General features: G+C 53.2%; 2 protein-coding genes across 3 annotated transcripts; both read left to right on the top strand.

The window, feature by feature from the left end:
- Window positions 1–7,138: 7,138 nt before the first annotated feature.
- Rpl14 (ribosomal protein L14) lies at window positions 7,139–10,955 on the top strand. Its single transcript, XM_021258025.2, has 6 exons — window positions 7,139–7,267; window positions 7,627–7,728; window positions 8,249–8,343; window positions 10,187–10,286; window positions 10,368–10,421; window positions 10,620–10,955. Exons 1-6 carry the CDS (start codon window positions 7,265–7,267, stop codon window positions 10,914–10,916), a joined length of 651 nt encoding a protein of 216 aa, XP_021113684.1. The 5' UTR covers window positions 7,139–7,264; the 3' UTR covers window positions 10,917–10,955.
- Window positions 10,956–11,140: 185 nt separating this feature from the next.
- Znf621 (zinc finger protein 621) lies at window positions 11,141–22,801 on the top strand. 2 transcript variants are annotated; one of them, XM_021257998.2, is made up of 5 exons: window positions 11,141–14,575; window positions 14,918–14,975; window positions 17,052–17,178; window positions 17,506–17,598; window positions 19,106–22,801. In XM_021257998.2, the coding sequence occupies exons 2-5, from the start codon at window positions 14,961–14,963 to the stop codon at window positions 20,128–20,130; spliced, it is 1,260 nt and encodes a 419-aa protein (XP_021113657.2). In that variant the 5' UTR covers window positions 11,141–14,575; window positions 14,918–14,960; the 3' UTR covers window positions 20,131–22,801. The 2 variants fall into 2 exon arrangements, with proteins under 2 accessions (XP_021113657.2, XP_004835175.2); XM_004835118.4 differs by having other exon boundaries at window positions 11,141–14,975.
- Window positions 22,802–23,449: the final 648 nt, after the last annotated feature.

Below are 23,449 nucleotides of genomic sequence, written 5' to 3'. Positions count from 1 at the left end.
ACCCGCCTTCTTCACCAGTAGGATGAGGAAACCAAGAGAGGAAGGCTGGGGAAAAGGATCAATAGGAGATCACTTCACTGGGCCCGGAGCCTGCCTCTCTCTGCTCTAAAGGAAAGAATGATGGATACATGTCTGCATGAAAAAAATGCTCAGAGATGAAGGAAAGTTTCACTGGCCATATGGAATTCCTCGCCTGCCCTGACATCTCTCTCACAAAGTGCATCAGATGCAGCCGGGTGTGGTGGTGCACAGCTGCAGTCCCAACACTCTGGGAGGCAGAGGCAGGAGGATCACAAGGGACGTAGCAAGACCCTGTCTCAAAATTAAAAATGAAAAAGGGCTGGGGATGCAGTTCAGTGCAAAGGCCCTGGGTTCAATCCCTAGTACTGGGGGGGGAGGGGGACATCAGCAGCCCCACCTCCTGCTGTGCTGTTCTCACAAGTGCTGCAGACACAGCGAGAAAGCAAAGGGCCTGAAATCTCAGCATCAAGGACCCCAGCTCTCACGTGGCCTTCAGCAGGACACTGAGCTCCGAGCCTCAGTTACCTCACAGGAAAATGGCCTTCATCACAAACTCCTAAGAGCCGCCACAACAATGAAGAGGATGCACGGAAGGTGCTGGAACACCCCTGACACACTCACTCACAGTGCGTCACCACCACTTTATGGGAAGGAATTTAAGACAAATTTGAGGACATCATCAATTTACAGGGATTAAGAAAGACAAACTGGGATGCCTGTAGGACCGCATCTAGACCTAGCGCCAGGGAACTACTGCGACCTGCAGGCCGGCTCCAGCCCAGTGCGCTCTTAAATTCTATTGGAACACAGCCACTCCCATCCACTGCTGTCATCGGTGGCAACTTTTGCTCTAAAATAAGAAATAAAGGGCTGCAGCTGAGACCACATATTTATCAAAGTTTGAAATATTTACCACCAGACCCTTTACAAGAAAAGGTTGCACTGGCCATGGTGGCACATGCCTGTCTGTAATCCCAGCACTTGGGAGGCTGAGGCAGGGGGCTCCCAAAGAGTTTGAGGCCAGGCTGAACTACATAGTGAGACCTTGTCTCAAAAAGCCAAAAAGAAAAGGTTGCCAACCCTGATACAGACTGTTTTGCCCTAACACCCTTTCAAGGCTTATGTTGAGACAGGATCTCACTATGTATTTCATCCAGGCTTTGAACTCACTATGTAGTCCAGGCTGGCCTGGAATTCATGGTGATCCTCCTGCTTCAGCCTCCCCAATGCTGGGATTATAGGGAAGACCACCACACCCAGTTCAAAACACTTGAAGACAAATAGGCAACTTCAGTTCACAAGCCAGGTGCCAAACTCAGAAACAGGTGCACTTTGCAGTCTAGGATGGATGTGGCCCCTCTCTGTCTTGATTTGCTTTGAGGTTAGCAAAGCAGCTTCATTTAAATTCCACCTAAACAGGTCGGGGATTTAGCTCAGTGCTTCTGCTGCCTGCCTCGAAAGCACAAGGTCCCCAGTTCAATCCCCGGTACCAAAAAAAAAAAAAATTTCCACCTAAACTTCACTTCTCCACAACTCTGTCTTTCCCTCTTGGTCAAGTGCCCCATGGTCTCCGGCAGGCGTATCCTGCTCAGTGCTGTGGATTAACAGGCTGGATTTTCCTCGATTACAGGTTTGTCCCTCGTGGTCTTAGGCTGACTGGGTGTCGACACTGTCTTGCTCAGCTTCAGAGTTCCCAGGACTGCTGATATTTTTATTTGTACACGTCTGTTGTACACAGAAATTACAATCATTGTGGGGAATTGGTACACGGTCGTAACACATTTTAACTTTTTATGTCCCCTTCCCCTCCTGTAAACTCTGAAGACTTACAACACCCACTTGTCCCCGTTAGATGTAACTACACCTGTCCACCATGCGAGGCAGTAACTGTCAGGCAGTAACACAGGGTCCCGAGTCGGATCCCGAGTCTCCCAAGACGGACAAAGCGCCTGACGCCACGGACACCGCGATGGACCACCTCGCGCCCACACCGCAGGCCGGACGGAAACGTCACTCTGCAGCCCGCAGCTACCAACTAAGATCAGACAAACATGTCAGAGTCAGGGTCCTGGGCAGCCTCGGCTCGTTCTCGGACGGGCTTAGACCCTTTTTCTTTGGGCGCCCCCAAACAGTCTGCGAAACGGAGGCTCCACCTCCAGGGAAGAAACCTGCGGCTCGGGCTCCGCGGGGAGCCGACGGCCACGTCCCGGTCCACGAGCAGCAGCGGCACCGCGGCGGCTCCTAGTCAGGTTCCGCGAAGCGCCGCGAAGTCGCCTGAGGGGCCCTGCCCCGCCGCGCCTCTCGGCCACTGGACGTCCGGCCGGGACAGCCCAGCTACAGATGCGGAGGCCCGCCCAGCCGGTGCGGGACGCCATCATGGTTCCTGGCGTCGCGCTCGGATTACCCTGCCTCCCGCTAATTGGAAGAGCCGGTGGAGCGCACAGGAAGGGGCGTGTCCCTGAAGCTAAAGGCCGAATGAGCAGAAAGGGAGCGGACCCTGTAGTAATTTCCTGGCGACGCCCTAGGAGTGCCCTTCTTCCCGCTGATTGGAAGAGCCTGTGGCAGCGCACCGAAGGGGCGTGGCTCCACAGGTAGAGCTAAAAAACCACAGAGAGCGAGCCGGGGACGCCATGTTGGCTCCTGGCGACGCCCTGGGATTGCCCTTCCTCCCGCGGATTGGAAGAACTGGTTGAGCGCACCGGAAGGGGCCTGGTTCTGCAGCTAGAGGCGGGAGGAGCGGAGGGCAAACCTAGGACGCTATCGTCGCTCCTGGCAACCCCCTCAAACTGCCCTTCTTCCGCCTATTGGACGAGCGGGCGGGTCTTCCGTAAGGCAGGGCTCTAGGCGGGGTCATCTGCTTTCTGGCCTGGTAGCTGATGAGGGTTCTCTAGTACACATCTGCACGTCCAAGGACGCCTGGATGGATGCGGCGTTTGCTCGGAGAAGATTCCCTTGCCAGAGTAATGGAGCGTGGGAGAAACCTGGAGCAGCCTGATGCTGCTTGAGCAGGGGTCGTGGGCTGCTTCCTCCTGGTGCACTGCGGTCGGTGGGGACAAGAGGGACGCTGAGGACCCAGGGCGCCGAGAGGCCGCGGGACTGGAGTGTGGGGACGGGGGCCACTGGGAACGTGACTGCAGGCCTCGCGTGCCAGGCTGGAGTTCCTACCTCATCCTCGCGGTAAGGGACAAAGGAACACGCGCGGGACATGCGACAGAGGTGTCATCGGCAGTAATCAGACCATAAAAAAGTCTTTATAACTACGTGGTATCCCAAAGTGCATTTAGTGAGCCCCGCGGGGAGCCCGTTTTCAGAGGGCAGCTTATTGCTCCTCCCCAAATTCGGTTCTCTGAGGTAGAGCCAGAAAACTCAATAGGAAAAATATGCATAAATTGGGAGGAAAGGGGAACAGGAAGGATAGGACTTTGAGTCTCACAAGCTCGCCACACTCAAGAAGAAACACGACCAGCAACTCTAGCCTTCAATCAGAGTAACCTCTCACATCCATGCGACAGTTCTGCCTGTCTTAAATTTTATGTAAATAAAATCATATAACAGCTACTCTTCATCAGTTTACTTCACTCAGTGTTATGTGTAAGATTTGCCCATGTTCCATGAAGTAGTTGGCAACCTTCATACCACAAACTGCCACTGCTGACCCACTCTCTTGTTTATGAGTCTTTGGGAAATTTCCAATTTGGGGCTGTTAACAAAGAAAGTACCAACACGGTGTTCTTGTTCATGTCTTTGTAAATTATAAAGCAAGATAGCAAGGCAGAAAGACTCATTCATTCCTACCCATTTATTAGGCCCCTTTACCAAGCAGTGCCAAAAGTTTTTATCAGGAGATGAAACAAAGGATGGACCAGGTCCTGCCCTCACAGAACTTACTATAATTGGCACAAAACAGCAATTCAAGTGCATAGAAAACAAAGTTAAATAATTGCAGTTGCTGAACATGGTAGCACATGCCTGTAATCCCAACATTCTGGGAGGCTGAGGCAGGACCACCTGTTCAAGACCAACCTAGGCAACTTAGCACTTAGACCCTGTCTCAAAAAAAAAAAAAAAAATTAAAGGACTGGAGATGTAGTTCAGTGCAAAGTCCTTGGGTTCAACCCTTAGTACCAAAAAATAAATACATACATAACTGCAAGTGTGGTAACTCAAGGGAAAAACTGAGCTAGTCAAGGGATGGAGAGGACTGATTTTTTTTTTAATGTATGAAGGGAGCACAGAGTTACTCAGATTCAAGTGATACAAATGTGACCTGTGTGTGTGCTGGGCTCGAGCAGGATGGGCTGCTCTCCAAGAGACTGCCCTTGAGGGAATAAACACCGCCATCTGGACTATGTGGTACCAGGACTCCGCCCCGGCTTCTAGGCAGATCCTTCTGAAACACATACGCCTTATTGCCATGCGGCCACCTTTGTGTAACATGCTATATAAGCTGCCAGGGAAAAGCGGACTTTGGGAGACTCTTAGAGCTGCTTGCAGGGATTCTGCCCAGCGGGACCCCAACCAGCTGCCCTCTGGGGACTCCCCTAGTTGTCCGTGGTTGTTGAGGTGCTACCCTGACTGGTGATGTATTACTTCTATCTGTCATACTTTCTTTGTAATGTCTTATTGTTCATTGATTAAAACTTTGTAATAAGGCTATCTTTACTTTCGCTTTTGTGTGGCATGGTGTGACTTTTGTCCCCAGTCGAGCTTCAGTTTAACTAAGTGGTGCACCCGAGTAGTTTGGTATTAACCCTTGAATGACAATGTGACACCTCGGTCAGCAATGGTGAACCTTTTAGAGCTTTCAATGATAAACAACACCCTGCTGCGGATCCATGCTATAGGTTTGCTACCACTGAACCAGGTTGTCTCAGAAGAAATAATCTAGAAAACAGTACAAGAGACAAGTTGGCACCGCCATACAGCAACTATGAAAAGAGGCAGGGCAGATACTGTGTACATAGATCATATAGCGGGAGAAAGCTTGGCCCATGTGAGCAGTGTGGCTGAAACACAATTGAAGGGGGAGAGGCCCTAATGTGCATTTGGATATAGGAACATAATGCTATGTCACAATGCGAAGTCAGTGTAAGTTTAGATTTTATTCTAAAGTCTCTGCAAACCAATGTAAGTGCTTTGATCTGAAGTAATGTGATCTGATTTACTTCTTTAAAAGATCCTTCTCTAGCTGGGCACATCTAGTGGTGCACATCTGTAATCCCAGCACTCTAGAGGCTGAGGCAGGAGGGTCTCTGAGTCTCAGGCTAGTCTGGCTACATAGTGAGTTCAAGGCCAGTCTGGACTACATAGAGCCTGTCCCAAAATAAATACATACATAAAAATAAAAAAGCTTTGTCATTGCTGAACAGAGAATAAAGATAGCTGGTCTCTTAGGCTGCTAGTACAGTCCCAGGGAGATGTGCTGCCAGAGAACTCCGTGGAAAGGCTTGAAACACATTTAGAATTGTCAGCTCAAAGATCACACCTTAATCAAATGGATATAGGTATGATGTAGGAGATGAAATAGGACCTCCACATGATAGAAGGGAAATAACAATTTTAACCTGTTAGCTGTCTGATATACTGAGTTCATATTCTCTAACACTGAGTGAATTTTAGGAACAATGGAGGTTAAAAGTATTTATTGATAGGCTAGTTCCTGAGAGGAAGGAGGGGTCCCAAATGGGTAGCCAAGGACCCCACTTTACAGGGAAGTTTTATAGAGCAAAACCACATGGGTACAATGTGGTTGAAAGCTATGATCAACCAGTATGTTTACAAGTATGGTGGCTTAGGTAACAGTGATCCAGTGGGCAAAATCGTTGCATAACAAGTGTTCGTGGAAAGAACAGACTTTCTCTAGGAAATGATGGGTCTGGAGGTCCTGGTCACCCCCGGGCGGCTGATGTCTCTCTGGACTTCATTAGGCTGGTGTTGCCACTTATCTTGTCCCTTGGGAAAGTATGCAGGCCTGGTCATTTCATCTTTATCTTGAGGCCTGGTCTCCAATGGATGCATCTCTGGCCACCATTGTAAGGTGTTTTACCTTTGTCCTGATTCTTTCCAGGGCCTGCCCTGACTGCCTATACTTCTTCCTAACTTAGCTGTCTGTAATAAAATGATGACAGGTTAGGGACAACTCTGGGATATGTGTTCTGATGTGCTACACGAAGGGCACAGCATTACTATCAAATGTACGATCTGACTCTAATCATAAGTCCAGCAGACTCCTACTGAGGCAATCCACGAAAGCAGGCCTGTTCTTAAAACATCAGTGTGAGACAGAACGGCTTAGGAAGTGTTAGATTTAAAAGGGAAGAGACCTGAGTGCTCAATCAACGTTGTAATCCTCCATTAGATCATGGACCAGGAAAAACGTTCTTTTCCTGTTTGGTTCCAAAGGACCTAAGACATAGGTGTGATAGTGCATGCCTGTAGTGTTCCCAGCACTCGAGGTGCCTAGCAGGGAGGCTCACGAGTTGGAAGCCAGCCTGGGCTACATGGGGAGTTCAAGGCCAGCCTGAACTACACCGCAATATTAGACAATATTACCGGATCAATATTAATTCCCTGACTTTAATAACTGTACTTATGATGTACGAGAATGTCTGTTTTGAGACACATTTAAGAGTGTAGAGATAAAAGGACATCATGTCTGCAATTTCATCTCAAATGGTCAGAATAAAGTGACAAAGTAAACACAAAATGTTAACGTGGGGAATCTAGAAAGGTATATGGGAGTTATTTGTACTGCTTTAGCAACAAATGGCTGAACTACTTAATGAAGTTACCGCGATCGCGTAGGGGGAGTGAGGAGCAAAAAAAAAAAAGCCTAATACTGTACTAAGTAATGAGTCACAACATTGAGACAAAGTCCGGGGCTGTGTTGGAAGACAGAAGAATGTTTTAAAAGGCACCTTAGTGGGACGCGCAGTTCCAGTGGAAGGCAAAGAGCCTGCTCGTACTGTACCTAGATTCTCACAGCTGCCCCTCCTCGAAACCCCGTCCCCCTCCCGGAGCCCAGCCCGCCGCACGTGCAAGCGAAAAGTCGCCCCGCCAACCGACACCGCCATATTTTCCAGGGGGCCTGTGGGAGCCACGCACGCACGCCGTGCACACCACGCACGCACGTCCAGCCAATCAGCGCCCAAGCCGGTACCGGCGAGGCGGGGGCGGAGCGACTGCTACACATGCGCGCGGCTGCGCAGACCTCTTTCCTTCCTTCTCGCCGCGCGCCGCCGACATGGTGAGTCTCACAGCGGCAGGCTCCATGCGCGGTGCTCGTGCAGCCCGGCCTCGCCTGCGGCGGGGAAGCTGAGGCGCAGAGTGGCGCCCACAGGGTCCCAGCGGGGCGTGGGGAGAGCCCAGGCGCGGGGCGGCCATGGCGGGCAGGCCGGCGCCTGGGACCCGCGTGCGCGCTGGGTGGCGGAGCTCGAACGGGCCGCTGGGCGGCGGGGACCGCAGGCTGTTGCTGCCTCCGCGGCCCCGAGCCCCGGCGCCTGGGCGTGGCCCCGCCGTCCTGCGTGATGAGCCCCGTCGCCGTGGACCTCGGGACCGTGCAGACGGGCACGCGTTGAGCGTAAATCTCCGTTCTTCCCCGCGCAGGTGTTCAGGCGCTTCGTGGAGGTCGGCCGGGTGGCCTACGTCTCCTTCGGACCTCACGCCGGAAAGCTGGTCGCGATTGTCGATGTCATCGACCAGAACAGGGTACGTGTGGGGTCCAGCGTCGCAGCTGCCTACCTGGCGTGGCGGTGGGTGGGACCCCTTGCGGTGGCATTGATAATCCTTCCAGGAATCGTCCCTACTTTTTTTTTTTGGTACGGGGGATCGAACTCGGGACCTTGCGCTTGCGAGGCAGGCGCCGGAACCACAGAGCCTTTCCAGGAATCTTGCAAGGTGGGGCGGCCCCGGGCGGTGGCCGTAGGGGACCACCGAGGAAGAGGGAGGTGGGAGTCTTAAATACCAACGGAGTTAGTTGTTGCTGATGGTTAGAGTATTGCGTCCGTCTTCGGCCATTTGCGGATTAAAATGCTGTTGGGTTTAAATGACTTATTATGTGTGAAACGAGTTTAGAGGAGATCCGGGCACGCAGAATGAGTCTGCTCGTGCCAGTATTCGAGTAGCAGTGTGGGTTTGCTGATCCTGAAGGGACAAGCAGTGTGCAGAGTACTTGGTGTTTTCCTTGCTGTGAGGCTTTGTGCTGAACAGTCCTTGGGCTCTGTCCTAGGCGCTGGTGGATGGACCCTGCACTCGGGTGAGGCGCCAGGCCATGCCTTTCAAGTGCATGCAGCTCACCGACTTCATCCTCAAGTTCCCACACAGGTAACCGCATCGGCACCTTTCCTAGGTTTATCTGTACTAGTAAATTTTTTAATTTAAACTTTCTTTTTGCTGCTATATTTTTCATTTGAGAATATAGTAAGCAAAGTTTGGAGCAGTTACAGAAGAGGTATGTACATAGGCATACAGGGTATGGTGGTCATGCTTGTAATCCCAGGACAGAGTTCAAGGGCAGCCTGGGCTGCTAGGGAGACCCTTTCAAAAAAGAAAAATAAAGTATGTAGGTATCATCTGCTTCTGAAATGGCCTGTGGTCACTTTTCCACCATGGGCATTCTCTGCATTTAGCTCTATTTAAACTTGGAGCTGGTGCTGTAGCTCAGTGGCGCTGTGCCTGCCTGGCAAACACAAGGTCATGAGTTCAATCCCTGGTACCAGAAAAGAAAAATATTTAAACTTGGAGTTCATTTTCCTTGTGCTTCCCTTTTTTGATGGGGAGGTGTTTCTGTTTTGTTTTTTGAGACAGGGTCAGGCTGGTCTTGACCTCACTGTGTAGCCCAGGGAGACAATCTCCTTGTCTCAGCCTCCCCACTTCCCATGCCTGGGATTACAGGCGTGGGCCACCACACTCGGCTTTTTTGATGTTTGTACACAATGAAATTTTTAAGGAATTTGGGCTCATTATGGAGCAGTCACATTCAATTTTAAAGCAAAAATGCCAGTCCTTTTCCCTTCTGATACTTTGTATCATTAAATAAACTTAGAGCGTCACGTCAGTAATAAAATACTCCACCTAAGAGCTTCTGTTCCCAGTTTACATAGAGGGAGTTGAGGCAAAGAGGAGCAGTTCTTTTTTGATATGAAAATAAAATTGTGTGATGTGTTACTGTAGTAATGTTGACCCACAACAATAGTTCATTGTAGTGGAACACAGGACATGGCCATCACAAGTAAAGTAGGTCTGGGCTGGGGATTTAGCTCAGTGGTCCCGAGTTCAATCTCCGGGACCAAAAAACAAAGTGGGTCTAAGTTGTATAATTTTGGTTGGCCTGTGTAGTGTCCAGAAGGTGACTATTTTATATTGAGATCATTTCTCCATCTAAAACTGTTCCCTCAAGAAAATAACCTAGTGGGATAGAAACCACAGTGCTGAGCACCTCAGTGACTGGCACAGATACTGGGGTATATTTAAGTGCTGGCAGTGGAAATTGTGCCCCCTGGCCTGCAGTATGTCCATGCTGCTGCTGCTCCTCTTCTGACTACACGTTGTTTGAAGGACAGTTAGGGCTGAATCTTGATGTCCATATCAGAGAGGAGTTTTTCTGGGCACTCTTGGGTAATTGCTTTTGATCCTGGAGCGATACACAGTGGGTTTTATTTCTAGGGTGCTTGACCACAAGTTAACCTAGGGATTGGTTTTATCTTGCTCATTATTAAAAGGAAATTGTTTACCACTCATTCAGTACCCTGAATGGTATTCATGTAGTCAAGAGGTTTGATTTTAACCCTTCAGTGCCTAGTGATCCATTTTTGGAATCCTCATAATGAGGAAACAATGAAATTCTTGTTCCTCAAATTTTTCTAGGTGACATGAATTTTATGCAAAAATTCTATTCAGTCTTTGGCATAAATGGGTTAAATCTGTAACATGGATGGGTGGGGCTGTGGACTGAATTCCAGTTTTGATTAAATTTGTCCTTGTAGTTGTATTGGCTTTGTGAGGATCATGCAGTAGATGAAAGACATATGTGCCAGGTAGTCTGTGTGCTCTGAGGACAGATAAAACTAGTGTGTAGCAGGACAGATGGTTTCTGAAGGGCAAGATGTCCTTGATTGGGTGTCATTTCAGAGCTGCTTGCTTGATCTGTGATCTTGGATTTTTCCAGTGCCCGCCAGAAGTATGTCCGACAAGCCTGGCAGAAGGCTGACATCAATACAAAGTGGGCAGCCACGAGATGGGCCAAGAAGATTGAAGCCAGAGAAAGAGTAATGTCTCGGGGTCACTGATTCTTACTTATTCTGAGGGTGTTGAGAACAGTAATCGTGATTTCTTTTTCTTTTGACTAGAAAGCCAAGATGACAGACTTTGATCGTTTCAAAGTCATGAAGGCAAAGAAAATGGTAAGTTTTTAATCCACACTGCCTCACTTTGCTTCAGGATGAGAAGTTGTCCTCGTTTTTTGCAGTGACCTTAAGGAATTACTACCTTTATTCAGACTTAGTTGTAAGGAATGGGTAACTTAGACACCTTTCAGAAAACTAGCAGAGATCAGTGCTGTGCGTGTGTAGCAAATGGTTTCTCCTGTTGACGTTTTTCAGAGAAACAGGATAATCAAGAATGAAGTTAAGAAGCTGCAGAGGGCTGCTATCATAAAGGCTTCTCCCAAAAAGGCACCTGTTGCGAAGGCTGCAGTGGCAGCTGCCGCTGCTGCGGCAGCTAAAGCTAAAATTCCAGCAAAGAAAGTGACTCCTGCCGCCAAGAAGGCCTCGGGCCAGAAGGCGCCTGCCCAGAAAGCTGCCAGTGAAAAGGCCGTGCCTCCGCCAAAGGGGCAGAAGGGTCAGAAGGCTCCAGCCCAGAAGGCGCCAGCTCCAAAGGCATCAGGCAAGAAAGCATGAGGCTCTTAGAAAGGAATAAAGGTTCTTTCTGACATGTTGGCAAGTCTCTTAAGTCTGGATTCAAAGCTTGTTGCGATGGGATGGTGGGGCCAGCTGATAGGATTGTGGACTCCTCAGAGAACCTCCCTCAAAGGCACCCAGGGCAAGCAGTGGAGGATCACCACCGGCCGGCTGCTTGGTGCTCCCAGAAAGCGGGGCCACAGCAGTGACGTCCTTTCCCGCACAAACACATATGGGCTAGGTTTTCCATCCATAGTAAACTTCCAGCCTCTTTACTTTTTCCATGTACAGTAAGTCCTTGGCTGACAAGTTGCTTGTAAGTCAGGTTCTTTTGTCAGCCGGCAAAGTGAGTCTCATACAGCACCCCTGTGAAAGTTTGCCGCTCGGGTGTTTTCAAAAGTCGTAGTCCAGGCTGGCCTTGAATTTGGAAATCCCCCTGCTTCGGCTTCCAGAATGCAGCAATTAGGAGATTTGGGTACTTTTTAAGTTTCTTGGTACATTGTAGGTATACAGTGTGACGTTCGTCATTGGGGACTTGCACCTGTACATGACGTGTCTTGGTTATTGTTTCACCTCCTGCCCTCCGCCCCTCCCTGTTTTGTTATGGTTTTTTTTGGTTCTGGGGATGGAACTCAGGACCTTGCACTTGCAAAGGCAGGCACAGTGCCACTGAGCTACATCCCTGCCCCTCCCTGTTTACAAAGACTTTTGTTTCCATGTTTTTCCTTTTCTCATATCTTTTCCTTTCCCCTGCCCCTCCCACTTCATCTTCCCCTTCCTGTTTGGACCTTTTCTCTATTTCACATGACCTATTACACATTTTAGTCCTCATTTACACTTAAGTTTTTCACACCAGAGGAACTATTTGGTATTTACACATGTGTGTCCTATTTATTTCATTTATGAGCATGGCCTCAATGTGCATCCATTTAGCTATAAATGTCTAGTTTCTCATTCTTCATGGCTGAGTAGTACTCCATTTTATTAAAAATATCTATCCAGTTTCCAGTTGATTGACACTTGGGCTCTTTCTAAGCTTTAGCTGTTACAAATTGTGTCGCTGTAAACATGGGTGCACATATATCACTGTGGTATGATTCTTTTGATTCTTGGGGAGAGATACCCAGCAGGGGAATAGCTGGGTCAAATGGGACCTCTAGTCCTAGTTGTTTGAGGTATCTCCATATTGATTTCCACAGTGGCTGCACCAGTTTACACTCCCACCAGCAGTGGAGAAGGGTTCCTTTCTCTGCCCAACCCTGCTCCCATTTGTTACTGGTTCATTTGACAGCAGCCACTCTGGAGTGAGGTGGAATCTCAGCGTTTACATTTGCGTCTCTCGTATGACCAGTGATGTTGAACATTTTTTCATGTTTATTTGCTGTTTACTTTGAGAAGTGTCTTCAGATGCCCATTTTTGGATTGGATCTTTAAATTTGGGAGGTCTGATTGATTTTGTTAATTAGTAGTTTCACTGCCTGCCTGGAAAGTGCAAGGTCCCAAGTTCGATCCCCGGTACCAAAAAAAGTATGGGATGTCTTAGAAATCTAGGAATATGTTTAAAATAAAACTTGTTTCCTGAGCAAAAGCTGGTTTCCAGTCATATACCCTGTAATCATCCCAGCACTCTGAAGGGGCTGAAGCAGGACTGGCAGGTTTGAGCCCACTCTGCCTGTGCCATTCAGCGATTTAGCAAGACCCTGTCTCAAAAGTGAGTTGAGGATGGGGCTCCATACAAAGTCCTGGAGTCAGATTCCAGGTGCTGCCAAAGAGGAAGAAAACTGGCTTCCGAGCATCATTGGGATAAAGGAGTGAGGTGTTCATCTGCAGGCAGTCTCCGCCTCTGCCTCCAAGCCAGCTGGGGCTTGCCCTTTCCTCACCCCGTGCTGCGCTCTGACTCCATGACAATCGCCTGGCGAGGGACTTGGGACAATAGAGGCTCAGACTTCGTCATGTTGCAAGGTAGAATGGACGGGTGGAAAGGAGGAGAGTGGGGAAGGGGCAGGAGCCTGTGGGAAGGATCTCGGTGATTTCTGTCAGAAGTGGGGAAGAGGGCAAGAACCGGGACAGTATTTTTCTTGTAAAGAGAGATGGGTCTGTTTGGTTCTGGAAAAGGAGCTAATTGAAGGAAGCTTGGGAATCATAATGGGATGGCCACTCAGTGGCACCTGCCTGTAAGCCCAGCACTCAGTTTGGAGGCTGAGGCAGGAGGATCGTGTGTTTGATGTCAACCTGGGCTACCCAGGAAGACCCTCAAAATATGTGGGTCCAAAAACAAAGATGTAGGTCCATAAAAAATAAAAACATTTTTAAAATGTGGGTCCAGAGCTTCAGAGGAAAGTGGATGTAGCTCAGTGGTAGAGCCTTCGCCTAGCACCAGGGAAGCCCTGGCCCCGTCCCATCAGACAGGAAGAAAAAGAAGGTGGGTTTGGAGAAGTGCACGCAGCCTGCTCCCTGTGGCGTCCACAGTCCCTGGAGCTGGCACAGCCACCCCGACAGGCAAGGTGACGCAGACTTGCAGGGAACAGTGCTCTGTCCTTGAGGTGTGCAGGGTGTGGACTTGTGCACTGCAGGACAGGATCCAGGTGGGGGCCAAGCAGGACGTCAAGTGAGCACGCATGTGAGCAGGGTGGGCCCCAGTGTGGGCTGAAGGGCTCGTGAGAAATGCAGGAAGCTCAGGCAGCAGCATCTAGGTCGGCCTGGACGGTGGAGGAGACTGAGAAATGATCAAATTATGCAGACAAAAAAGTCCAGGGGATTGAACCCAGGGCCTTCTACATCTCTGGCCCTTTTTCCTTTTGCCCAGGCTAGGCTCAAATTTGTGATCCTGCCTCAGCCTGGGGTTCCGGGTGTACGCCACCATACTCAGCTCTAAGTCTGGTTGCGGAGAACTGTGTGCTTGACAGTTCCTATCCTCGAGAGGGACAGTGGCGTAAAGAAAGGCCGCTGATTCAGGGACACGGCCGGGTAGTTTTCTCTTTTTTGTGGTACCAGGGGTTGAGCCAGGCCCGTAACCCTGAGCTACATCTTCAGCTCTTTTTACATTTTTTTGACACATTCTGGGGAAGTTGCAAGAAGTTCAAGGCTGGGCTTGAACTTATGCTCTTGCTGCTTCAGCCTTCCAGACTGCTGGAATTCCACATCCAGTGTTAAATCCCATTGTTTAGCCCAAATTCATTCTTGGACTTCACGTAAACCTCGTCTAAAACGCACGGGTCCTGACACCTGCAGTGTGCTGTGGCCAGGGTCAAGTGAGGTGCGCCCTCATCCCGGACGGCTGTCGCCCCAAGCCCTTGACCCGGGCTGACTGGGAAGTGGGCGCGGCTTCGGGAGCCTCTGTCGGCAGCCTCGGTGCCCGTCACCCGGGGTCAGAGCGGGGCGGCGGGGAGACCCCGGGTTACACCGGGTCTCACTTGCCAAGCCGCGGTTCTCTCCCCGCGCCCACCACCGAGACGCGGGCTTCCGGCAGCCTAGAGCGTCTGCGCCGCGCTTCCGGGTGACGGTGGTCGGGCTCCGCGGGTTCGGACTCCGCCGGTTTCGGGCTGTACTCGTTCCGGGCTCCGCGGGTCCGCAGCGGGTATCAGGCCCAGCCCCTCTCTGAACCGAGGCTACCTGGTGACCCGAGACCTGACCGGCGGCCTCTCGCGTCCATACTGCGGGTCGGCTTCGGGGTCCCCTGCGTCCTGGGTGGGGTCTCTGGGCCGCGTCCCCGAACCAAGGACCCCGTCCCCGCTGCACTCAGACCCCTGTCCCGTTGGGTCAGGGCCGAGGCCCTCCCCGGGCCCCGTGGAGTCGGGATCCCTGCACGGCCCCGTGCGGTCGGGGTCCTCTGGACCCTCCGTCCAGCGCAGGCGGCCCCCAAGGCCCCAGCCGCACAGGCGGTCACTGAGGACGCGGTCCTGAGCCCCACAGGGACCCCTCCACGAGTGTGGGCAGAGGCACACGGGGCCCCGGGTGCGCACGGCCGTGCTGCCCTCGGCTCTGAGAATGCTGCTTTCCAGGCCTGAGGACGGCGCGGAGGCCCGGACTTCAGCTGCTCTGCAGATGGCCTGGCCGCGGGTGAGCTGCGTCCTCCGGCCTGTGCCGCTCTCAGCCCTGGTGGTCAGGAGGGACCGAGCAGGCCCTGATTCCACCCCCAGGGCTTGCAGGTGTCCAGTGCGGGAGGAAACGACCACTTGGCGTGGAGAGCTGCGAGCTTGGGCCTGTGGGTTCACGTGGAAGGCTGAAGCCGGGCCGAGCAGTCCTTCCCGAGCATGGAAATGCAGCTCCCGGCACACAGGTCCTACCGCAGGGGAGGAGCGTGTTCCTTCGGGCTCCTTGCCCAGCGCTCGAGGAGCCCTGAGGTCCGGAGGAAGCTGCTGTGCTCCACTCGGGGACAGCGTAGGTTGGGGCGCAGGCCAGGTGTCCAGGCCACGGGGAGACACTGGTGTGCATCCCCTCGGAGCTCTCGTTAGATTTATGTGTTAGGCTTTTCCAGTCCCGAGGGGTCAGTTGGTTGGGGTGGGGGTCAGTTAGGAGGATATTGCAGTTCAGTTGTTTTATTTATTTTTAAGATAGTCTTTGTTTTTAAGAGAAGTTTGGGGCTCACAGTAGACTTGGGCGGAAAGCCCTGAGCACCTTCTAGCCCCCCACACACCACCTGCCCGCCCTGCCCGTTCCGCCCAGCCCGGGGCCCAGGTTGCAGGAGATGTACCTGCCCAGGCAGCCCATCTTGTGTTGTGCCTCCTGTGGGCCGGGCAGCTGTGTGACCACACGTCCACCTCTGTGGCCGCACCCCTGTCCCAGCCCCTTAGTCCCCAGCCGACTCCATCCCACCGTCCACCTAAGCCCTGACAGCTGCGGGTAGATCTTTTTACACCATAATTTTGTCTTCTCCAGAGTCTCACACCATTGGGTTCATATAAAGTGTAGCTTTTTCAGATTGTCATCTTTCACTTAGTAATGTGTACTGAGCAACCTCCCCCGCCCGCCCACTTCATGGCAAGCTAATTCATTTTGTTTAGGCTCAGTAATATTCCACTGTCTGTCCCTCAGTTTAGGTGCAGATTTAACTACTTAAGGACATCTTGGTTGTTTCCAAGTTTTGGCTGTAACAAAGCTGCTATATGAACTGTGATAGAAAGAGGAAAGACACATTGCCATGAGACCCCTCAGAATAGTCCCCTTGCATGGAACACACGTATCCCATCGCTCTTGCTACTCACTGCCCCAGTTCTGCAAATCTCATGAGTGTCTTTAGCTGCACTCTCCTGGCTGCTTCCATGTCCTGAACTGATCCAAAGCATTTATTTTTCATGGTCCTTTTGACCTTGGGGAAGAGCCAGAGGTTGAATGGTGCCAGGTCCTGAGAATAAGGTGGACAAAGACACAGTGTCCTGTGTTTAGAGCCTGCCTTCCTACTGGATGGAAGTTGGCAGCATTTACTGTATTTTTGATCAGGAGTCACAAGTTGAAAAGACACTCAGGAAAGAGAACTCCAGAACTGCTGCAGAAGGTGGCAAGTCGGGTGTGGTAGCACAGGCCTGTAATCCCAGCACTCAGGAGGCTGAGACAGGAGGATCACTGTGAGTTCGAAATCAGTCTAAATTACATATCGAGACCCTGTCTCAAGAAAAAAAAGCAAAAAACTCCATGAAAATAGCAAGAGCAGTGGGATGTTCAATGCAAGGGGGAGGATTTTCAGGGGGATGCATGACAATGTGTTTTTTACTGTAATAAATTTTTACAACTTTAAACATTATTTTTGGTCAGCCCATGTATATCCACAGAGGAGTTTTGTGCAGACATGTTTCAGCCCTTTAGTAAAACACCAAGGGACATGGCTGCTGGGTCCCACAGCGAGCACACGTTCAGTTTTGAGAGAAACCGCCAGGCTGCCTTGCAGAGTGTGTCTGTTCATTTCACGTTCCCCCCGTGGACGAGGCTGCCTGAGTGCCAGGGAAGGAGTCGGACGCCAGGCTGTGGGTTGGGGTGGCAGTGTGGGGCCTGGACCAGCAGCGGGCCGGGGGTGAGGCCGGAGCCCCGCCTGGAGCGCTGGGCCTCTTGTTGCCGGGCCTCTTGTTGCCAGCTCCCCTGGGCTCAGGGCTGGACCCTGTGGCTGTCTTCTCTGCACCTGAGCAGGGCCCTGTGTTTCAGGAGCCGGTGACCTTTGAGGATGTGGTGGTGACCTTCAGCCCAGACCAGTGGGCCAGCCTGGAGCCAGCACAGAGGGCCTTGTACCGGAAGGTGATGCTGGAGAACTACGCCCATGTGGCCGACCTGGGTGAGGCACTGGGCGCTTGGGGCTGGAGGGCCCTAAGGGGACTCCTGCCATCCCTGAGCTGAGGGCACGCTGGGCAGGGAACCCCTGGGCTCCTGGGCTTTGGAGCGGGCTTTGTTCTCCAGGGAGGGTGGTGCCTCTTGTTCCTCCAGTTTTGGAAGTCCTGGAAGACGCAGAGGGTCTTCCAGGAGAGGGGTCCAGCATGCAGAGCCCCCCACAGCCCTGCATTTGGGGACCTCAGCTCCCAGCCTCCGCCCCGCTTCTGCCCCTAGTCCAGCCGCGCCGAAGGAAGGCGGGCGTCTCCCTCACCCCACCCGTTTTTTCCCACAGCAGTGTCCCCAGCCCGCAAACCCGCGCTCATTCTCTGTCTGGAGCAGGGTGAGGCTCCCTGGGGCACCGAAGACCCTGGAGGCTGCCGGCCTGGTGAGTGAGCCAGCCCCCAGTGCTCACTGGGGACCCCCGCTCAGTGCGCTCCTCTCTAGCCTGGGAACCCAGCTCAGTACCCTCTTCTCCAGGGCAGGAACCCAGCTCAGTACCCTCTTCTCCAGGGCAGGAACGCAGCTCAGTACCCTCTTCTCCAGGGCAGGAACCCAGCTCAGGACCCTCTTCTCCAGGGCAGGAACCCAGCTCAGTACCCTCTTCTCCAGGGCAGGAACCCAGCTCAGGACCCTCTTCTCCAGGGCAGGAACCCAGCTCAGTACCCTCTTCTCCAGGGCAGGAACCCAGCTCAGTACCCTCTTCTCCAGGGCAGAACTCAGCTTAGTACTCTTGTCCAATGGGACCCCAGCTCAGTACTCTCCCGGGACCCCACTCTGGGGTGCTGGCCCACTTCCCAAGCAGAAGGTGGTAACCCCAGGATTCTAAAACCCAATACCACTCTTCCTCACCAGTGGAAATTCCTGTCTTTTTAATGCCATTATTCATTGCAAAGAAGTGGTGTTTCGGTCAGATTTAAGGAAAATGTGACTCTGTGGGTCAAACTGATGTGTGTCACAGCTACGAATTATTTTTTTAGGTACTGGAGATTGAACCTAGGGCCTTGGCACTGAGCTATATCCCTGCCCTTTTTATTTTTATTTTTTATTTTGAGACCAGGTCTCGCTAAGTAGCTAAGTAGCCCAGGCTAAGCATGAACCTGTGATCCTCCTGCCTCAGCCCCAGAGTGCTGGGATTATGTGTGCACCATCACACCTGGGAGAACTATGGATGTTACTTTTAGGCTTTACCAATGAAAAGAATGACTTCATAATTTTTAAATTTTTATTTTAGGCTTTTTTGAGACAGAGTCTCACTGTAATTCAGGCTGACCTTGAACTCTATGTAGCCCGGGCTGGCCTCAGTCTCGAAGCAATCCTCTTGCCTCAGCCTCCCAAGTGCTGGGATAACAGGCAGGCGCCACCACGCGCGCTTTCATCACTTTTATATGTAAATCGCCTAAAAATTCAACTTGCTGTGCTCTTTAGGTCTATACGGTATTTGTTAGCGATGGGACTCTCCCCCCCACGCCCCGGCACACACACGCATGCACACACAGGCACACTGGCACTCAGGCACACGCACCAGCAGGAGAGCCTGCGGGGGTCGGGGCTGGGTGGCTTTGCGGCGTGGAGCCCGGGCAGAGCTCCCAGCACGGGCGAGCCGTCCCTTCAGCGGCGCCGACTCCCGTTCGGCTGCCCATCGAGAGCCATCCCTTTCCCCTGGAGTACCGGGTAGCACGCTGGACAGACAGAGCAGTCAGCAGGGCGCTCTACCTGGGCGGCGGGTGGGCTCCCCCTTCCCCCGGCCTCCTCCCGCCAGGCCCCCACTTCCTGCGGAACGCCTCAGGTCCCGTCCTCCTCCCCCTTGCTTTCCCGCGTTTCCGGCCGCTCATTCCCCCTGCCCCAGGCCCTTCCTGGCTCACTGCCAGTCTCCCCTGTGCTCTCTCGCGCAGGGCCCGGGTTCGGGGTCGGGAAGGGGGAGCTGGACCTGGAGCTGGAGCCCCGCGGAAGCGGAAGCGGAAGCGGCAGTGGCAGCGGCGCCCCGGGCGTGGGCTTGGAAGGCACAGCCGCTGGGCCGCCCTCGAGTCTGAACCCGAACCTGATCCTGCGCGGCGGGATGAAGTTCTACGGCTGCAGGGAGTGCGGGAAGCTCTTCCGATACAACTCGAGGCTGGTTCGGCACCAGATGAGCCACAGCGGTGAGAAGCCCTTCCCGTGCCAGGAGTGCGGCAAGGCCTTCAAGTCCCGCTACGACCGCGGCGTGCACGAGAAGAACCACACGGGCCGGGGCCCCTACGCGTGCGCGCAGTGCGGCCGCGGGCTGAGCTCCAGCACGGCGCTGGCCCAGCACCGGCGCATCCACACAGGCGAGAAGCCCTTCGCGTGCGCGCAGTGCGGCCGGGCCTTCCGCCGCAGCGCCGCCTTCCTGCAGCACCGCCGGCTGCACACGGGCGAGCAGCTGCACCGCTGCCGCGAGTGCCGCAAGGCCTTCGGCTGCCGGTCGCTCTTCCTGGCGCACCAGCGGGTCCACACGGGCGAGAAGCCCTTCCCGTGCCCGCAGTGCGGCAAGGCCTTCACGCAGAAGGTGGCCGCCGTGCAGCACCAGCGGGTGCACACCGGAGAGCGGCCCTACACGTGCGCCGTGTGCGGCAAGGCCTTCCGGTGGCACGGCAGTTTCGTGCAGCACCGGAAGCTGCACCCCGCGGAGAAGCCCGGCGGGGCTGCGGCCCCGACCTCGGCCCCCGCCCGCGGGTTGTGCCCTGTCCCGGCCCTGCCCTCGCAGGCCTTCGCGCCCACCCTGCTCGTCCCCGCTTCTGGGCCGCTGCTGCTGCTGCTGCTGCCCACTTTGGCCGCCTCGGGGGTCCCCGCGTCACCCGCCCAGACAGTGCGCGTCCTCCGGGGCCTCGGCCCGGCCAAGCCCGCCCCACTCCTGGGGTCGCACACCCGCGGCGCGGGGACCAGCACCTCCCCGGCCTAGCGCGCTTCCACCTGACTCCCCTCGGTAGCTGCATAAGCCCCGTTGAGATCTATAAACAACTAGAGCCTGGGTTTATAAAAGCCCCGTTCTCCTGAGTGGGAGCTGGAAACCAGGACCCCAGCGGCCGTGTCTGCGTGATGGGGCTGCTGTGTTAGCAGGGCCGGGAGGTCCGTGTGTTTGGGAAGTTGGGGCGGAGGACACCGTGCTGGCTCGCGGGGCCGAGGGACAGGGCCTGTGTGCTGAGCCCCACCTCCAGCCCTTTTTTATTTTGAGACGGGGCTCGGTTGCTGAGTTGCCCAGGCTGGGCCTGAGCTGCTTTGGCCTCCCAGCACAGGTGTGACTGGGACGGTGCTCCGCACGTCTCGCCGCTGAGTGGCCTGAGCCACCACAGTACCTGCCCTCCGTCCCACGGGACCGGACCACTTGTCCGGGCGGCGGAAGGGACAGCCACGCAGGGCCGCAGTGTCGGGCCGGCGCGGTCAGTGCGGCTGCCACTGTGCTGGCCCTGCGGGCGTGGAGGGTGGGTCCCGGCTCTGCAAGAGACCGGCGAACACAACAGCTGAAAACGTGCCCGGACAGCGGGCAGCAGGCCCAGAAGTCGGCTCTCGGAGGAGGCTTCTCCCGGAGTGCTGCCTCGAACCCCGGCGTCCGTCTCCTCGGGGACTGCACACGGAGCGCCAGTTTCCTGTGCATCGGCGCCACGTGTGTCCGCCTCTCCGGGCAGCTTAAACTAAGCGCGGACCTGCCCGGTGGATCGCTACAGAAACCGCGCAGAAGCGCCGACCAACTCGGGCCCCTCTGCGTAGCTTCCAAAACGGTTTCAGAATTAGGGGGCTCTGTGAGGTGACTGAGTGGCGTTCTGCGCTGTCCCCGGCCCGGCGCTGAGGGTCCGGGAAGACGTCCCCTTCCGGCAGGGCTGAGGCAGAAGTTCCACTGCCCTCGCTGTCTGGATAGACGCATTGGGAGAGAACTTTACGTTGTTTTTAAACTTTACCAGGTGGCTGAATTCCCTGTGTGACTGTGAAAAACAACTGCCCGCCCTCCTGCCGCCCGCCGGACCTGGTAACCCTGCCCCGTGAGGGTCGCCGGTCCATCCCGGCTGCTCCCCGCAGCTGAAGCTCCGCTGCTGTCCGCACTTGTTCCTGTGCCGTCGTCTCCCAGCTCTCCGGGTGCCGCGTTGCTCGGCTTGGCACTGTCCCGCCCTGCACACTGGTGCCAGAGCTTGGAGAATCCGCGCCTGGCGGTCTCGTGTCTCAGGCGGAAGCTGTGTGGAGCTCCGTGCTTCCCGACGAGCGTGCGGCTGCCTGGGTCCCTCCTCACTGCCGGCGGAGTACAGCCGCTGCAGCCCAGCCTGGCAGGAGAAACGCGAGGCTGGCAGCACGGCCACCCTGTCCCCCACCTTCAGGATCTGCCACACCCAGTGCCCACTGACGTTCAGGTGTAGACAGCAGAACCCACATCGTCTGGGCAGAAGGGATTTGCTGCTTAACTGTCCGGGCACAGTGCTCAAGAGGGGAGCACAGGGCCAGGGATGTGGCTCAGTGGCACCGTCCCTGCCTTGCAAGTGCAAGGCCCTGGGTTCAATCCCTGGTACCGGAAAAAAAAATAGGAGCAAGTGTGGATGGAAAGAACAAAGGCTCCTCCTAGGAAGTGGTAGCTCCAGGGGTCTCTGTTCACCCACCGGGCTGGCTGATGTCTGTCTGGACTTCATCAGGCCCTGTGTGTGTCCTTGGAGGAAGTATGCAGGTCTGGTCATCTTATCTTTATCTTGAGGCCAGGTCTCCATCAGCTCTGTTTCTAGCCGTGGTTGTGTGTTTCACCTTCGTCCTGACACTGAGGACCTATCTGACTGCCGTAGTATTTCTGCCTCACTCAGCCATCTAACACTGGGAGGTTTGCTTTGCTCAAGGTGCAGTGGTCTGGGCAGGAGACTGCGGGGCAGAGCTTGACTCCTCTTCTGCAGGGTGTCTTGGCTCAGTGGGAGTCGGGCCCGTGTGTGCATCCAAGGAGCGGGTTTTAGACTGTGCTTGGGAAAGAAAGTCAGTGTGCAGAACCCTAGGCAGGGAAAATGTTTGAAAAGATCAGCTATAAAATATCAGATATAGCCAGGCATGATGGCGCACACCTGTAACTGCAGCACTTGCAAGGCTGAGGCAGAGGGATTGCTGTGTGTTTGAGCCCAGCCTAGGCTATATAATGAGTTCAAGGCTAGTCTGAACTACACAGTGAGACCTTGTCTCAAAAACAAAACAAAAAATCGGATATGCATTGTAGGCATCGATGGGGACCTACATGAATGAAGGGTGTGCTATACTCATGGGTCAGGAAGAGCAGCATCAAGATTTAAATTTTCATCAGATGAATTCATGAAATTAAAAGTAATAGGTGCACAGCTGTAACCCCAGCTCTCTGGGAGGCTGAGCTAGGAAGTTAGAAAGTTTAAGCCCAGCCTCAATAACTCAGTGAGTTAGCAAGTCTGAAAATAAAAAAGGGCCTGTGGCTCAGTTTGAAGCCCCTGTACGTGTGTTTGTGAGTGAGGGTGTGTGTGCTACCCGTTGTTATACTGTATATGATGGTCATCAAAAACTGAACAATAAAAAAATTTCCAAATCCCACAAACAACCTAACTTGCAAAAAGAAAACCAAAATAAAATGAAAACATACACTGTAACATATGATTTGTAGAGATTTTAAAAATCAAAATGAATGTACTGTTTAGGAATGTGTACATTTTATATGAAATCAGAGAAAGGGTAAGGTTGAACATCAGTGGCACAGATAAGAAAATACAAAAGGTCTTTCCTACCTCCTTTATGTTTTCCTCTGTCTCAAATATTTCTGTCTTTCTCGAATATACTTCAAAATATCTCAGAGTAGTGATTCTCTAAATACAAGCTGGTCTCTTCAGGCCTAAGTTACAGAGATCGAGCCTACAGACCCCATCGCTCCCAGTGCCAGCGACTGCATAGAATGTGGCCTGCAGACGTTCGGCAGTGCAGTTCCTTGGAGCTGCTGGAAGCCTGGCCCCGCTTCTGGCCCTCTGCTTCCACTGGCCACTTTACGACTGCCCCAAGCACACCCGGGTTTATATTCTCTGTGTGATCAGGGTGTTACTAGTGAAGATTGATAATATTTCAGATTTGAGTCTCTTGGAAGTATGTGATGACTATCTCGTACATGCATGATTGACATCATGATTTTTAAACCTGTTTTTATAGATTAATTACATAGAGATCCCTTTTGTTTTCCTCCTTTTTACCATTCATTATTTTCTGGTCAGTTGATATATAGTATTAATAATAATATATGACTACTACAT

The sequence above is a fragment of the Heterocephalus glaber genome, unplaced genomic scaffold (genome assembly GCF_053883595.1).
Source record: "Heterocephalus glaber isolate CG9 unplaced genomic scaffold, H.glaber_assembly_v1.0 deba00001175, whole genome shotgun sequence".
Classification (NCBI taxonomy): Eukaryota; Metazoa; Chordata; class Mammalia; order Rodentia; family Bathyergidae; genus Heterocephalus; species Heterocephalus glaber.
The sequence above is the reverse complement of the archived record's forward strand: the minus strand, read 5'-3'. Positions and strand labels throughout refer to the sequence as shown.

Bases quoted from the DNA above. Each gene is read 5' to 3' on its own strand.
- Znf621 (XM_004835118.4), top strand. From the start codon at position 14,904: ATGCTGCTTTCCAGGCCTGAGGACGGCGCGGAGGCCCGGACTTCAGCT. The intron at 14,976-17,051 runs GTGAGCTGCGTC...CCTGTGTTTCAG, and splicing joins TGCAGATGGCCTGGCCGCGG to GAGCCGGTGACCTTTGAGGA. The intron at 17,179-17,505 runs GTGAGGCACTGG...TTTTTCCCACAG, and splicing joins CGCCCATGTGGCCGACCTGG to CAGTGTCCCCAGCCCGCAAA.
- Rpl14 (XM_021258025.2), top strand. The intron at 7,729-8,248 runs GTACGTGTGGGG...GCTCTGTCCTAG, and splicing joins ATGTCATCGACCAGAACAGG to GCGCTGGTGGATGGACCCTG. The intron at 8,344-10,186 runs GTAACCGCATCG...GGATTTTTCCAG, and splicing joins ATCCTCAAGTTCCCACACAG to TGCCCGCCAGAAGTATGTCC.